Raw genomic sequence first — 17067 nt, forward strand, 5'->3', positions numbered from 1 at the left:
ATATGCTATGCCTATTTCTTGGCTGAGATGTCCGGACAAGTATTTGGTTATATATTCAATGAATGAGGTCAGAAGCATGTATATACGGGGTTAGAATCAATCTTTTATGTACTTTAGAAGAGGTTTTAACCTATTAGAGGCTTGCCTATGACTCAAAGATACTACAGTCTATGTTAGAGAACTGACGTTATGGAAACCTGGAAATACCCAGTTTCAAGATTAAATTAAACGGAGGTAATAAGAAGCGATAATGACATTTGTTTAGAAGAGATCATCTTTTGCGTGGAATACTGGCCCTAATAAGATTTATAAAAAAACGTATTCTAGTTACTTGATGAAAAGATATGTACATACAAATATGGACTATTGATAAATGAAAATGTTGTGATGGTTCCATTTTCACCTTTTAAATGAAATTGAAAATGTATACATGTAAGTTTTGTATATTGATGTTTGTATATTCATGTGAACGTTTTGTAAATTAACCCAAATCACCTAATAAATAACAAAAATAAAAAAAAGAATACTTTGCCTGTAATGGTAAAAAGCCTGTGCCACTGAAAGAGGATGTTGTGGATGGTATTTCACGAACCAAATGCTTAAAGGAATGGTTCGGTCAAAATATTTTAATTGTCCCTACGGGTCGGCCATGTGTTTTTAAGCCTAAGTCGCTCGATTTTAGAAAAATTTCCTAAGGACCTTACCCGAGTTTTCATCCATTAAATGCACGCGAAAACAGGCACCAGGACGCTGCCATTTTGTGATAATCCTATCACTTGCCCCATCGCCCTGGCTGACCTGCATTTGCGGCACTAAATCATATCCCCCGCCTCTGAGCCTGTCATCAGAAGACGTGTACCACCCATTTCACAACGCCAAAGCACGTCTCGTGTCAACAATCGCTCCGCTTCAGCTAATGACGTGTCGCCATGGAAATGGCAAGACGCCTCTTTCCTCAATAAGTATAAACAGACCGTTTTACAACACACAGCAGCAGATTTTCGATTCCATTCCTCTCTCTGTGTTACTTTGAGTATTCTGTGACTCGTTTCTGTGCTCTGGTCAGCTACCTTTGCCGCTTGTAGCACGTGTGAACACCTGTACCATCGCTATAAATTATTTTAGTTTGTTTACCACACAATGGCTACAATAATGCCCTACATGTACGAGCCCGAGTATACCGAGGAGGAACTACTGGAAAGGGAAACATGCGAAAACAATGGGGTTTCGGACGGCAGTTGGCAGGACGAATCAACGGATGAAGACACTGGACCTAGTCGCATGGACAGTGTTTCCACCTGGTGCACATGCGAGTTAATTCCATCTGCGGAGGAGAACTGCTTCTGCTGTGAAAACTCGGGCTGCGTGGCCAACATTTCGGAAGGCGAGCCACGACCGCAATGCATCACCGAGCTGCCAGACTTCAGGGCAGCCTGCCTCACACGGTCCGTGTTGAGGATAATGATGGTGCTTATGTACGAACTTCGCGCAACTGTTCGTCCTCGTAATCCGAGTAACGAGTATGTATAATCTGCTTGTGATGCCACTACTATTTCATGGTCGTCTCCTATATCCAAAATGACATCTACATATCATTTTAAAGCATGAAAGTCGTTCAATAGCGTGCAGTGTCTAGATAGCATTTGTCCGAGCAGAATGCCATTAGTTACAAGAATTGTCATTGACAACAAACGTTTAATCAACTTATCTTGGTTATTTAAAAACAGTTTGTATCATTATTTTTCACAGGTGGTACTGGCTGGCGGCCTATCGTTCCTTTACATGGTGGCATCACGGGAGGCTTGGACACCGCGTTCGAAGATTAATACCCGCCTGTGCCGTTCGTGCCATAAGAGAAACTTTCCCGAGTGACAGCCCTCACTGTGCTGCAACCTGACCTGTACAATGTGTAAAGTTTTGTATTTTTGTGCCATCAAAAAAAGAAACAAAATAAACACCACATATTTTAACAACGGTTGTTTCGATTTTTTAAATGAATCAAGTGTGTCTCCATTCAGCAGTCTTCCTGTGCCCTATCTGCACGCCGCAGGCCCGTCCATCCCACCCCCCTCTATCAAAGGCGGTTCGCGCCAGTGGATGCGTGCTGTCAGGGGCACGAACGGCCAAGGTGCCAAACAGCATGTACACTTGAAAAGGTATCCCACGCCAAGGGCCCATCGCTCACATGGCCTCCTCAGATTCCGTGTGTCCGGCCAGGACCCCCCCCCCCTCACGCTGGCCGGCCCCCGGCAAACCACATAATACCACGACATACACGTCATTCATTCACAAACACAACCCTGTTTGTAATACTTTATAAACCACTTGATATATGTCTCATGAGAAAATCTTTGTGCTTTGCAAGTCAACTCCTGAACGTGCTACCTGAGAACCACTGAGATCTATGCTAATCTGCTCGTCGTCGTGCTATCCGTGAACTTCTGTGACCGCTTCGAGCAAACACGTCAGTATGCTACCTGTGGCCATCTACCTGTTCTCCTGCAAAATACTGCTCTGCTTGCTGAATCCAACTGTTTGTTGGTCAAGGTAAGGCGATGTATCCTAGTCATATTTCGCTGATTTTTAAATTTCTATCTATTTGCGAGTAGAGTAATCAATAGTGCTATGTTCATTGGTCTCATTGATATTGACTTGAGTTTCCATTGTTATGCTATCAATAGATCTATTTATTTTCATCTGTGTCAATTGTCATCGAATTGCATCCTTCGGGGGTCCAGTCTATAATGTAAGCATGTTTCCTTCTTGTGCAAGACAGAACATCCAAGGGACGAGTCACATGTTCAGAGTTTAGTCACATCGTTTATAAATTTCTGCAATTTATGCAAATGCTAAACCGCACATGATGAACTGGTATAGTTCCTGCGGCCAAAACAAACCTTGCATTGAACATTGTATGGTTCATTTACTTTTGTATCACATGTTTATTCATCAAGATTGTATAATAATGTCGAGATTTACTTTTCAGAATGTTCAACAATGCCTGTCTGTTCGATTAGCGGTTGCCCTTCGAAGACCCATGCTAAATCTGAAGGCACTACAATGCATGTATTCCCGAAAACTGTTGATCGAATAAGAGAATGGGTCAGACATTGCGGATATCCACTGGATGAGCTGGAAAGTAGAGTCCAACACGTCTTAGAGGGGTGATCGATACCGCATCTGCAGCCGGCACTTTTCCTCAAAATTGTACACAACATCTTGGGTAACAAAGAAGAATAAACGGCGAACGACACGAAAGTTGCTCGCAAACGTTATTCCCACTCTATTCGTCCACATTCCGCCACTGGTGAGTCAAGTGTCCAGATTTAGCTTTAGGCCTTGCGGTAGTGTGTAGGTAGCCGAATGGATTCATTGATATTATAGGTGTTGTGTCCCTTGTAATACTTTTGACATTGATATGAGTGTACAGCTTTTTGAATAATGACATTTATCAATATATTCTTTTTCGATTTCATAACCCACAAACGGAATCTATATATGGGCACAGGGGACTGTGCTATATTGCACATTTTCAATAGCATTACTCAAGTATTCGGTCCCCTTACATGGCAATTTTTAATATTGGCATTTCATTATCAATCAATAATTTACCTTTACAACTGCTTGACTCTCCCTTGAATCTGAAGCAAGAACATTCTACATCCGTGACGTGCTCGCAGTTATCAACCACTTCTAGCGCGTATCAGGTAATCTTACTTGGCTATTCCGCTACAGACTTGTTTTTTGCATGTCAAGTAATATTTTTATTGTATCGTGTAATTATTTTACCGAATGTTTGGTTAGTGCTTTCCAATTGATATACACCTTAGTTATCGTCCACTGGTGTTTGTTTTCAGTTATGATTAGTGTTATCCATAGTAATGCAAGTACTGTCATTCAGGGAGATGCTGAAGCGTCCACCACATTGACAACATCCTTAGATGTTCTTCAGCAGCACGAGGTATGGATACTGACAGCTCCATCGAACTAGATCATCAGAGCTGGAATACTTGTTGTTTGATTGTTCTACACAATGTTTCATTCGTGGTCAGCCTTTGATATGTACCTGTGCGGTCGACCCCAAGTGTGTTATGTTTTCAATATTGTAATCCTTACTAATGCAAGTACTATCTTTCAGGCAGTTGATGGAGCGTCAACCCCTGCACTTGATGCGGAGCCTGACATTCAAGTAATTCCAGGGGAAGTGGAAGCGGGACCTTGCGTATACGAATCGGCGCAACAGCTTTCAGAAGTGCGCACTACATTTCCAACATCCCTACATATTCTTCGGCAGCACGAGGTATGGATACTGACAGCTCCATCGAGCGTCATCATAGAACGTGATTCCATTTGCTTTACTTTCTTCCCTATTAACGCAAGTACTGTGTTTCAGGGAGACGACAGAGCTTCCTCTACAATTACAACATCCCTTGTAGGTGATGCAGATGTAAAGAAATCGGAGAGTTAAGTCGATGAAATCTGATCATATTTAGATATTCCTTGATTCTTTTAGACAATGCATCATTTGTGGTAATCTCTTTATATGTACCTGTGCCGTCGACCCAAAGTGTGTGTTATGTTTCGAATATTGAAAACCATACTAATGCAAGTACTGTGTTTTAGGGAGTTGCTGATGCCTCCTCTCCAATACAACCATTCATGGCAGTCCATGCGGAGCCAGAGGTATGGATACTGACAGTTCCATCGAACTAGATCATCACAGCTCGAATACTTGTTGTTTGATTGTTTTACAGAATGTTTAATTTGTGTTTAGCTATTGAGATGTCCCTGTGTGTTTGTCCACACGTGTGTTATGTTTTCAATATTGTGATACATAGTAATGAAATTACTATGTTACAGGGAGTCGATGGAGTGTCATTCCGTGCTGTCTATGCGGATCCAGAAAATATAGTCGTTGCAGCGCAAGAGGAAGGGAAGACATGCGGAAACTAATCGGAGCAACAGTGTGCAGATGTTGAAGTTCGAGTCAAGAAAGTTGCAAAGAAAAGAAACAAAAATAAGGTTAGTTACAAACAGTTCATAATTTTAGGAATTGTTTTGTGTTGGGGACTACATTATGTTTTTATCCTGTCAATTGTTCTATACTTTATATTGTGTTTAAAATGAACATCCCTTTTCCAATCTGTCCTCTAGTTATCCGTGGGTGTACGAACTATACATACACAGACAGTGAAGCAAATGAGAGATGTTGCTTGCCAGACAATTTACACTATGGAGGAACTATTAATTCAGACGCGGAGTGTTGAGACTCGGGATGCTCATGTCCAATGGCCAGAGCATGAATTGAATGTGTCCGGAGAATCCAGTAAAGTTGTATTGGACCATTGCTACAGTTCGACTGCACCACCAAAAGACGATACTGAATGTATTGAATATAGCTCTGAAGTAGTCACAGATCAATTCAAACAATCTACACCCACCAAAAAAATGCCACCCAAAAAGCTGTTCTCCCATCAATGCTGAAGTAACAGATGTTGAAATGACAGAATGAACCAGCAGCAGCACCCAACGACGCATCAGAACTTGATATCAGCGATATTTCTTTCGAATTTCTTGATATGTCTTCAACGGCACAGTCCGAAACAACTTTCACACCGGATGACAGTCTAATGAAAGAGGGCAAATACATAGTATTCCACAGTTGTTTGATGGATATTATAAGTATGCTGAAATATGGGCATTCAGTTGGAGGGGAAGTATGTGGGGAGCCATTGATTCATGTGACTCGTCAAAAACAAGGCAGTAACGTCAAAATACATGCCGCTTGTAGATTAAATCATGCGTTCTCATGGTCTGCACAACCGATGCTTGGGAAGCTGCCAGCAGGCAATCTACTGTGTGCAGCTGCCTCACTTTTTAGTGGGTCCAGTTTTAGAAAGTTAGAGTCTTTCTTTCAGTTTGTGGGACTCCATTTCATTTCTAAAACGCAGTACTACAAATACCAACATGATTATCTGTCTCCGGCCATTAGCGATGCTTGGAAAATTGAACAATTGTCGCTAGCAAGTACATTCAAAGGGAAACGATTCAGGATAGCTGGCAATGGACAGTGCGACAGCCCTGGATTTTCTGCCAAGTACTGCACCTACCACTTTCAGGACATGGATAGTAAGAAAATTGGAGTTCGGTGGTCGTGCAGGTGTCCCAATGTAAATCCTCAGTGGCCATGGAGAAACTACAATTTATAAAATCATTGCAATATCTACAATCAAGGGGAATGCACATCGACGTCATAGCCACGGACAGACACGTTTCAATTGCCAAGACAATGAGAGAGCAGTTCCCACATATTAAACATCAATTTGACGTATGGCATCTTGCTAAATCAATCAATAAGAAAAGGTTTTGAAAGTATTACACAGTGGTCCCAGTCTATCAGCAACCATCTTTGGTGGAGCTCCAAAACTTGTGAAGGGTCAGTGGAAATCCTACTTGAAAAATGGCGGTCACTGATGCACCACTGTAACAACGTTCACCGCTGGACAGAAAACCAACATTTCCACCAATGTGAACATGGCCCTTTGTCCACAGAGGAGGCACGGAAGAAGAAGTGGTTGATTGCATATTCACCTACACACAAAGCCATTGAGAAGATTGTTTTTCGATAAAACTATCAAGAGATTTGAGGGGACTGACAGAATTCTGTCACACAGGAGAATTGGAGGTGTTCCACAATATGTGCCTAAAGTACAGGCCAAAGCGATTGCATTTCAGCTTACAGGGCATGAAACATAAGACTCTACTAGCGGTCTTGGCCCATAACGAAAATGTGGGCCGTTAACAGTCTAGGACTACGGGAAATGTAGGGATGCCTCGCTACACTACGGCCTTTGGAAAAAAGAACTAAGAAATGAGGGGTAAAACCAGTATATGAGGAAATGGAGTTCGACTTTGTTAAAGGCCTTATTGTTAGTATACTAGAGAAGCACAGATATGGAATTTTGAGCGTTTCTGTGCAGCGCACTGATGCATTGCCACTGTGCCATGTCCACCCAAAGCAGAGCTCGTTGAGAAGTTCAAATCCCGGTTTAAATAAATCATTGTAATCTGATTGTCTTTTTGAAAATAATGTTATTGTACAGTGTGCATACAACGTATGCTAACCCTAAACCCTCCATTCACCATCCTGGGTGGCGAACAACATGGGTTTAATCTTTGACTTCTCTCTCTTTTCACCTCATATCGCTGACCTTGTGAATATGTGTATGTATATATTTTTGTTGCTGTAACTAAGTTTCGCAATCTCATGTAAATGCTGCGCACTGTTAACCGAGGGGAGGCTTGCATATTACAAATAATAAAACAAATAAACAATAAATCTCACTTTCAACTCAACTCCTCGGGTACTTTATACTTTCCCTGACATTCCCCCAAAAAGTCAATGTCTCCATAGTTATGGTTCTCTAGGGCTGCAAAGCTCGCGGACAACAAGGACAACATTGGGGGCCTTAGAACGCGCCAAGCGAGGCGTTGCAGATGAGAGAGAAGCCAGTTTGCATTTGCACATTGAGGCCTAGTACAAACATGGAGTCGAAAATTCAAGTTCTCACAGATGGCTTTACACGGGATGTTGCAAAGTAAGAATCTACGCTCATGCAGAGTGAATGTCAGCGGCTTTGAGTTTATGCTTGCAGGCTGAAGAGGCCCGCGAATCGCACTGGCAGTATAAGGTTCTATTGTTTTTTGACCTTGAGAGACAGGGACCATGCCGAAAGGACTTCATTTGAAGGAGGTGGGCAATAACGTAATTGACGATGAGGCTGAAAATTCTGAAACTAGACCGAGTTTCATGTTAGTTCAGTATATGAAAAATCGTTGGCACGAACAGTGGGATTTACGGACTGCATTACGCAGAGATACAATGGAAATGGCAAATATAATGTAAGTAACTCTTTAGACGCTTTTATACCGGAATGAATGAATGAATAAATGAATGAATGAAGGGCAAGTGCAACATTTGTGGGATCGTCTTTCTACCGGGCAAATGGGCATGCATGTGCCAATTCGACACGCATGTAGATAGTCGATTCTCAGTGGTTCAACAGTAAAAAAAAACATTAGTTTGTGTTTCCCTCGATTTATTTTGTTAGTTTTCGCATTGCTTTTAGAGCCGAAGATACTCCAATGCACTATCCTCGCAAGCAAATAGTTTCAGCTCACCCGTAATAAATAAAATGAATAATAGTAATAAAGACCGGCTGGTGAGACTAATTTCAATTTTTATGTTTTCTAAACAGGTACATCCTACCATATTGCCACTGCCACCTATCCCAGACCCCGGCAGACTGCTTCTTCAACTGGCAGCTGCAGCTTCTTGTAAACAACTGCACTACACTGACCATCTTATGGGACGATCGCCAAGAAGCCACTAGTACCAAGGAGTACTAGCGGCTAGAAGCAACATATCGACCTTTACGGTGGCCTTGTGCCTAGTTGATGGAACAGCCTTGCGGTTCACCGTGCGTCCAAAGTGCTTCTTTTAACGAAAACCAACACCCTGTGTACCATAAAGGAACAGCGCGTGACTCACGATAAACTTTTACGGATTTGCGGATCGAGAGAAAAAAAAAATCCATTCCGATTTAATATGCCAATTGCTGAATATTCTCTAAACATTTAATGTCAAATAAATGTACTTTACAAATGTACCGTATTGCTGTTTGATTTTAAAGTACAGTTTCATATTCCGAATTGTGGCGCACTGTGTTGTGAGTTGATCTGTGTTGGTTTCCGGGTTCTGTGTGAAGTTGCGTAGACGACGACTGGGCGCGTTTGCCTACGCAGCACAGTAACGTCACGGAGAGGGGCGGGGAATAAGAATGTTTTGATAATGTCAGGCTCAGGGGTGGGGGATATGATTTAGTGCCGCAAAAGCAGGTCAGCCAGGGCGATGGGGCAAGTGATAGGAGCGCCCAGGTGACTGTTTTCGCGTGCGTTTAATGGACGAAAACTCGGGTAAGGTCCATAAGAAATTTTTCTAAAATCGAACGACTTAGGCTTAAAAACACATGGCCGACCCGTAGGGACAATAACAAACTTTGACCGAACCATAACTTGTTTCACCGGCTAATGTCTCATTTGGAAGACAGAACACTTCAACTCAGTGTTTATGCAGATTTTTTATGGATAAAATAGGGTTACACCTATATATACATCTATGGGGTTCCTAAAATAAACGTTTTTTTATTGCCCATAAGGTTCTATACCATTCATAGTGTAAAAAGTAGATTTGTATTTTGTTTTTTTAAAGAAAGAAAAGGCTGCAAAAGTTACCATGCTTTTGATCCTGTACCGGTGCACACATTCAGACCCGAACTCTTCTGTTTCTCCCAAGGGCCATCATCCACAGAGATTTCATAATAAGAGGCCCTATGAAGCGAGAAGGTAAAACGGGGATTGCAGGATTTATATTTACCCTGAATAAGATAGAACACAGACTAAATCAAATGTGCAGTGCTGTTAAAACCATTATGATGTAACAATGGCCAACTTGTTTACCATGTTCGGATACATTCTTCAATGTTGGCATGATGCAACAAAGAATGTTGGTACCAACCAACTTTTCAAACCGAGGACATTTTATGGCTTGATTCTGAAAATGTACATTATAAGAACAGCATTATAATGCAACATTAGTTTACTGCATCTCTAAAACAAATGGTTATGGAGGTCTATTACAGTAGAACCAAACTGAAACCACCATGACCTATTACACTGGGGAATATATAAATGTTACTCACCTTAATACTTAAAGTAATCCATCCATTGTGCTTTCAAATAGCATCCTTGTGAGATGTTGTACTAAACTGCAAAGTTACTAACCTCTGCTACGCAGCTTTGTGGTCTGAACCACGGAAATCTACAGTAAAACAATCTGCTCCATGCATCCTTTGAACAGCCTAAGTATTTTTCCAAAAATGTAAAAAGGTCAAATATAGACATATTCCAGAGTTGTCAAAATTATACATCTACCCATAAATTTACGCAAGCAAATGGCAGAGCAAATTGGTCAAACTATTAATCAACTCTGAATCTGAAATGTAAAACCATTTATCATAAATCATTACATGATATTAATAAGATCAGGGTTTTGTATATTTCATTATACAGGATTCCTCACACTTCCAAGCACTGCAATAATAGAGGTTATTACCAGAATTAATGATACTTAATCTTACTTTATAAGACTGAAGAGCTTGATTTGGCCTTGCAGATAATACGATAAGCCTGATCTGGTGGTTTACAAATCCCTTTGTTGAGAAACATGCTCCTGGAAAGCCATCTCTTCACCTCTAATGGAATCATTCTAAACATCAGTGGAAGGAAAACTCAAATAAAATTTTGCAAGTGACGGAATCTACCAGAAATGCTTGTACTGGATCACTACCACCGAAAACCGCAACAAAACCTTGAACTGCCAGCGATAGCATTTTCATGACACTTTCATCACCATATTTATAAAAAGAATATTCAGCCAGTCCCGAATGAGAGAAAAAAAATGGATTGAAACAATCTCACGGTGGATGCTTAACTCAATATTGAAAGGAAGTGGTTTTCAAAAAGACCATCTCATCGCTGGAAGAATATATAAAGTACTGAAAAGCAATTTGTCTGAAGCTCATGTCATTGTTAGGCAGAAATAATGGTCATGCTGTTGCATTTTCTGTCCAAAACATCAAATCATCCTTGGTCTTAGGTTAAATATGTAGTTCCATCACAACTAATTATATTTCAGTAATACAGTAGGAGGGCAGTCCAGGGTTGGTGTGCGCTTAGGCTGGAGTTCAAAATATATTCAACACCAAAGAAAGATAGCTGCAAATTCTGGTGTACATAGGCTTTTCCTTTATGGCCTGGAGTTCACGTGAAACATCACAGTGTGACAAACCAGACATACAAAAAAGGCAGTGTTCAGTCAAAATAGATCTTCAGCATTTTAGCCTAGTTCATATTGAAGTCAATAGGACTTTCCTTTGTGGATGAAGGACAGAATTGTACTAGGAACCACTTAGTTAGAATGTAAGGCTTCTTGCAGCAGAAGGGCTGCAAATTACTCACCCGCCTGTCAGACAATCCAAAACCAAATTCAAGTCACACTGAGGTGGAGGGTTAACAGAAGGATAAATGAAGGAGGTTGTCGATATGACATTGAATGTCCACATTCGGAAGAAATATACTAAAGTATGCTGAAATAGTATGAAAAAAGTTTACGAGACAGTTTTTTTCTGTCATTTTTGATTCCAGTACTGGCCAAATGAGACCAAAAAAAAAAAAAGCAATTACTGTTTATGGATGCTGTAAGACTATTAGAGTGACTCTAGGGTCAAATGACAGAAGTGCATGCGCTTGCTTTTGTATTTCCTTGTTGGTTCTTTCCAAGTCGCGCACACAATCTGTTTGTTGGTCCCAAAAATACACTGAAAGCATAACCTAGCTCTTACGGAACTAATCTGTCAAAATGAACAATGGTAATTAGTAGTGGAGATACGCCCTTACTCTTGAGACAGAAGGCCTTCCCTTAAGGGAATACACAGAAAGACTATCCAATAACAGTAATAGATCTGATCTGATCACAAGAACTGCTATGGCTAGTTCAGGAGTATCAGGGCTGCATTTACACAGTGCGTGAAGCCCTGCAGCATTTTGTGGGTCAGCACCCACATCACACATGACCGCCACTTGATGTTGTGTCTTGCAGCAAATAAATCAGAGGCACACTGTAAGGAAAGTATTTTTCTGAACTACATGGAGTGATAAAATCACAGTTGTGGCGGCGAGTGTCAGTCTGCCACTGGTTTAACACCCTGTGCATGCCGGAAGAACAACCTTCTGGCTCAAATGAAATTCCGAAACCACCTTCGGAAGAAAAGAAGGACGAACTCTGAGGACAACCCTCTCCTTATGAAACACAGCGACGGGTGGCTTAACTGAAAGTGCCTGTAACTCACTCACTCTGCGAGCGGAAGTAACCGCAACCAAAAACACAGTTTTCAGAGTCGACAGCCTCAAAGGGCAAGAATGTAAAGGCTCAAACGGAGCAACCATAAGAAACTTAAGAACAAGATTCAAATCCCAACCTGGCACCAAAAAAAGGTGATGGAGGGAACACATTAGTGAGCCCTTTCAAAAACTGCGAAATTAAAGGAATCTTAAAATAGGAACATTCTTCAGACGAGCGCTTAAATATGGACAGCGCCGCCAGGTAACCTTTAATGGTCCCTACTTGCAAGCCCCTGTGGGCCAAAGAAACCAAAAAAGACAGCACCATGGGAATGTCACATTCAAAAGGATCCACATTCTGAACTCTGCACCAGTCGCAGAACTTCCTCCAACGGCAACGGTACAGAGACTTTGTTGCCGGCCGCCTGGCCGAGAGCAACACCCCCATCACGTCTTCAGGGAGGTCCCAATCCTTATACCTCAACCTTTCAGAAGCCAAGCGTGAAGATTGAGGGATCTGACCTCTGGATGGAGAACCTGACCCCCCCCTCTCGTGAGAGCAGATCGTCTCGGTAGGGAAGACGACGTGGAGGGCAGATGGACAAGTCTCCAAAAGTGGTGCCACTCTGTCTGGGTACCACAGGGGGTGTGGGAGGGGGTTTAGGCACCCTGGACTGAGTTGCCTCGGCAACTCAAGTCGCACTCTTGTGTGATTGGCCCAAGTGGTGAGCCGCCCGGCTCACCACTTAGCATGTTTGAGTGACAGCTAGGCTGAATGAATGGGGGTTTTCTGCATAAAAGCAGGGCTTTGGGGACTGGAACTTAGAAGGCGCCACAGGACCTAAAGAATCCGAGGAGGGAGAAGCCGAGCCGACCTGCAACGACGACACCACCGGTGGAGCCCTGCTGAACCGGCTCACCACTTTTCCCGACGACAGAGGAGATCTCCAGCCCGGAGAGTCTTCTTCCTTTGACTGGTGGGGATAACCAGTTTGCCTGTCTTTTCGTCTTCCTGGACCATCTTGTGGCCGCCTTGCCCGTGCCAAGCACCCCGGCAACCGGAATACCATGGTTTACCACTACCGTGAAGAAAAGGGTGGTATCTTGTAACTCCGCGGCTGGTTTCTTCCCTGGCAGTGCAACGACCTTCAGCTTTCCTCAACGTCGAGACGACCTCTTCCTCTGGACGAAACACCGACTTGCACCCGCTGCCCATTTTCAGGTACTGTGTCCCGCCTGGCTTCCCTTGCGACAGATCGTTCGGGGTGAGAGTAAATCTTCGATTTTCCAACCTGGGTTAGCCTGGGGCCTGTCAACTAACTTTTCCTGACTTGATCTCAATCTTTTATGAACTATCTACAAAGACTCTTTGGGCATAACCCCATTGTGTGATCCTGGACACACTGCGCTTGCTCTCTCTAGCAGTGGGCCTGGCATTTGAACTTCCCTGCTCTCCAGTAGACTTTGCCTAACCTGCCTCACTGTGGTTCTGTGAAAAGTATTGACATTTGTGTGCTTTCATAACTTTGCCTTTTCCCTCCCTTTTTTCTATAACTTATTAGAGTGCCATCTTATGTTAAGCGCTCACCTCTGTCTGAAAATAAGTGGTGTTTCTCATTAAGACTTGTCTAATAAGTAATCAGGGTTGTATATATATAATAGTGACTCTGTGTTGAAATTACTTACCTCTTTTTGTGCTAGTGTAATTTTCAAGTGTGTCTTTAAATAAATAATTATATAATTGTACACCAAAGCTCTGGTCAGTGTTTGCTTGTGCTACTGTATCTCTGTACCTATTGTGTATACTCTATATACTGCCTAACTCATCTTGAGAGAAGTCTGACTGCTCAGCCACAGCTACCAGGTAAATCTGGGTGGTACAAACTGCTACCAATTGGGTTTACTGCCAACCACCTGTAGTCCTAAATCTTTTGCAGTGGTCCCTAAGGGAACTGCACAGGTTTCTGCCTAACACCCGCTCCCCGAGGACTGCACCCTGTGCTCTCTCAATCTCCTACAATGTAACCTTTATCGCCCCAAGTCCCCGGCCTGCCTCCAACTTACCTGAACTGCTTGACTCTCCACCTCTCACCCAGTTACTACCCTTCCCTACTTGCTTGATAAACGTTTTTTTTTCTTTTTTAAACTTGAAAAACTGCTGCTGTGCCGTTTCTAAACATAATAAATGCCATCACACTCAAGACAGCATGGTGAGGTGCAGATTTACCAGCTGGTAATGGCCAGTGTCCACCCCTTCTTTCCAAGGCTAAAGACCATCATCTCGCTCCGAACTTTAACTGGCCCATTACCTTCCAGTATTATTACTGAAGTAGTCAGACGATTAATCAGAGGAAGTCACTAAAGGGGACTCTGATGTACCAAAACATTGACCTACAAGTGCAACTAGTTAAGTGTCCTTGTTTTAGAGATCTGGGTTATGTTACCCATTGATTACCTGTGCAGAGTTGCATAGAGTGGTGTGGTGGACAATGCCAGGTGGGCTATATAACTAGGAATATTGTGCTCATACCAAAGTATAACCCCTTTTTGTCATGAAACCGTATTTAGCTGTCACAAGCATGACCAGTTACCAAGAGGGGCTTCTGAAACTTGCCTCAAGACGGCGGCTAGGTAGGTGACAAATCCTGAATCCTGAAGGGTTACTCACTTCTCTCACATATTTTGTAAAGATCAATAATAGTAGGACAATAACACTGAACACGACACTCCATTTTGCACGTCTTACTGATCATGTCATCAGCAAGCTTTGCAATTCATTATTAATGCTTGAAACGAATGGATCCATGAATGCAATGCAGGCTTAAATACATTTAAGGTTCCCCATGAGATTATGGTACCCATCAGCCAGATGACCGACTGGGATGCACTAGAAATCTTCTAAAAAAATAACTTTAGAAATGTGTAATGCATTGTGCCTCCACTACCGTGGTGCCTTTCACAGGGAACATTGTTAAACAGCTTCATGTGGTCACTCAAGGTGAAACCAAAGTATTCCTTCCAAATTATACAGCTGTTAGGGGTGCGTTAGGGCCACATGCTGCTTTGGAGCGGGGCACCTTTGAATAATAAATACCACAGTATGTTTGAACCCTGTATAAAGGCAATGAATCCCCTTATAGTGAAAAGGCTGCAATGTCCAAAGGCTGCCCATGGGGTACCAAGTATCTCGTCTCCCAGCCCCGTTTTGTGGGGCTTTGTTTTTCACCTTAAAGGATGGAAAAATTGAGCAAGGCATTGGTACCTTAATGAATTTTAAGATCACAGGGGCTGTTGTATCCCAACCCTCTTAGTGGAGCTTAATTTCGATTTTTAGGTGTTACTGGGGTTAATGGACCCTCACCATTTGTTTAGTTCTTGCACCGATATGGGGTTCTAATGGACCCTCACCCTACAATTACAACATATATAGATACCTCTATCCTCCCACTAGTCAGCCTGTCCAGTCAATAGCCACAGAGTTCTGGCACCAAAGTTTTCACAGGCACTAGCCCTTGGTTAGTCCATAGCTAGTCTCCATCTTGAATGGCTTACGAGGGTTGAGAGCCACATAAATTCAGCCAGTTTGTAATTCTATGTGAGGCCCTCTCACCACCCGGGGGGGGGTGAGAGCCGCAATGGGGATCCCCAATCCTAGAATATTTTTAATATTGTCCTAGTGGAGCGCAGCGTAGACAGGGTGTTCGATGAAAACTGGTTTGATATCATACACTCGGGTCCCAAAAGGAAGGCATCAAGTGGACAGTTTACTCTTTTTAAAATGTTTTACAGACTAACGCATATTGTGGCTGGTCTCAGGTGTGAGGCTACAAGTGCAGAATTGCAGTGTGCAGATGAAGACATGATTGAGCACATCATTTCTTAACTGGGCTAACTATTGCAAATGAGTAGCAGTATGAATTTAATTCATTACTTCAATTTACATTAGTACAATCGTACCTTGTGTCTCTCACCACCCTTGACTTTTTCAACTCTTACAAAACATTCTCTCTCTCAGCCTTCCTGATTACTCACTGTTCTCCCCCTCTATCCTCTTCTGAATTTTCCGACTATTTTACCTCTACCATTGCTTCTCAACACTCTACCCTACCCCCTTTCTTCCCTAATTTTCTTCATTCTCTCCACTAACGGACATTGACACAGCTCCCCTTCTCACCTTGCTTCATCACTCAACCCTCTTCCATCTTCTCTGATTCCTCTAGTTTGCCCCCATCTCCCACAATACCCCACCGTCTAGTTGCTGCTTACCATTCTCGTACAAGCACGCTTCGGATACACCTATATGTGATCCCACTCTTCAGGCCAAATTTCTCTTCTATCCTTTCTTTCCAAACTACTTGAACGTGTCTATTCCCAAGGATGCGAGCCCAGCGCTGCCGAAAAGGTAGACTTAAAAAAAAAGGCCGACTATGGCAAAGCAGTGATCACATAGTAAATATAGGCGGCCTCCACCAAAACATTAAAAAAAGATCCTTATTGGAAACACCAACGATATATTCGTACATTTGCCCGCATTCAAGTCGGGCGAATGACACTATGCTACGGTTGACAGATAATTTTCTTATTTAATGCGCCTGCATGCATTTGAAAATCCAATTGATGCCAGATACACCGACGACAGGAATAATTCATTTGGATAAAAACCAACCAAAAATATGAAATTAAACGATCCATTGGACTATGACAAAAGCAAGAAAGTAAATGGTTGAACTGGCATTTGAGGCATTAGAGAGGAAATAAAAAGTTAAACGATAAAACTTAAATTGCAATTATTTCTGCCTTTGGAGAATCATTTATTTATAAATATGATCATGAATAAAAACAAAGTGAGGCCGCATAGCAGTAAGATGAAAAGTGAAAGCTTTCTGCGCCACACAGACACCGGGCGGAAACACTTCCATTGAGTAAATGCAAGACTGGGTGGCAAGGAAAAAAAATGAATGGTCAACGCCGGACCGCCCGGTATCTGCATAAATGCATTGAAATTTCAACACACTGACCATTCTTTGAGTGAACTGCGAAGCAGCGCAGTAATCAAAATAAAGAAACATGAATCGGTGTTTCTAGGACGCCCGGTGTCAACATAAT

The 17067-nt window shown here is 42.4% G+C and overlaps 1 protein-coding gene across 2 annotated transcripts in view; it reads right to left on the reverse strand.

The window, feature by feature from the left end:
- The window catches only part of NADK2 (NAD kinase 2, mitochondrial), a 1037189-nt gene that overhangs the window by 316449 nt on the left and 703673 nt on the right, over positions 1-17067 (reverse strand). For both annotated transcript variants that reach the window (XM_069627136.1, XM_069627135.1), the window contains exon 8: positions 9295-9390. In XM_069627136.1, coding sequence (XP_069483237.1) covers positions 9295-9390 — 96 coding nt within the window. The remainder of the gene's footprint in view (positions 1-9294; positions 9391-17067) is intronic.

This window comes from Ambystoma mexicanum, chromosome 6p (genome assembly GCF_040938575.1).
Source record: "Ambystoma mexicanum isolate Mex_15411 chromosome 6p, UKY_AmexF1_1, whole genome shotgun sequence".
Taxonomy (NCBI): domain Eukaryota; kingdom Metazoa; phylum Chordata; class Amphibia; order Caudata; family Ambystomatidae; genus Ambystoma; species Ambystoma mexicanum.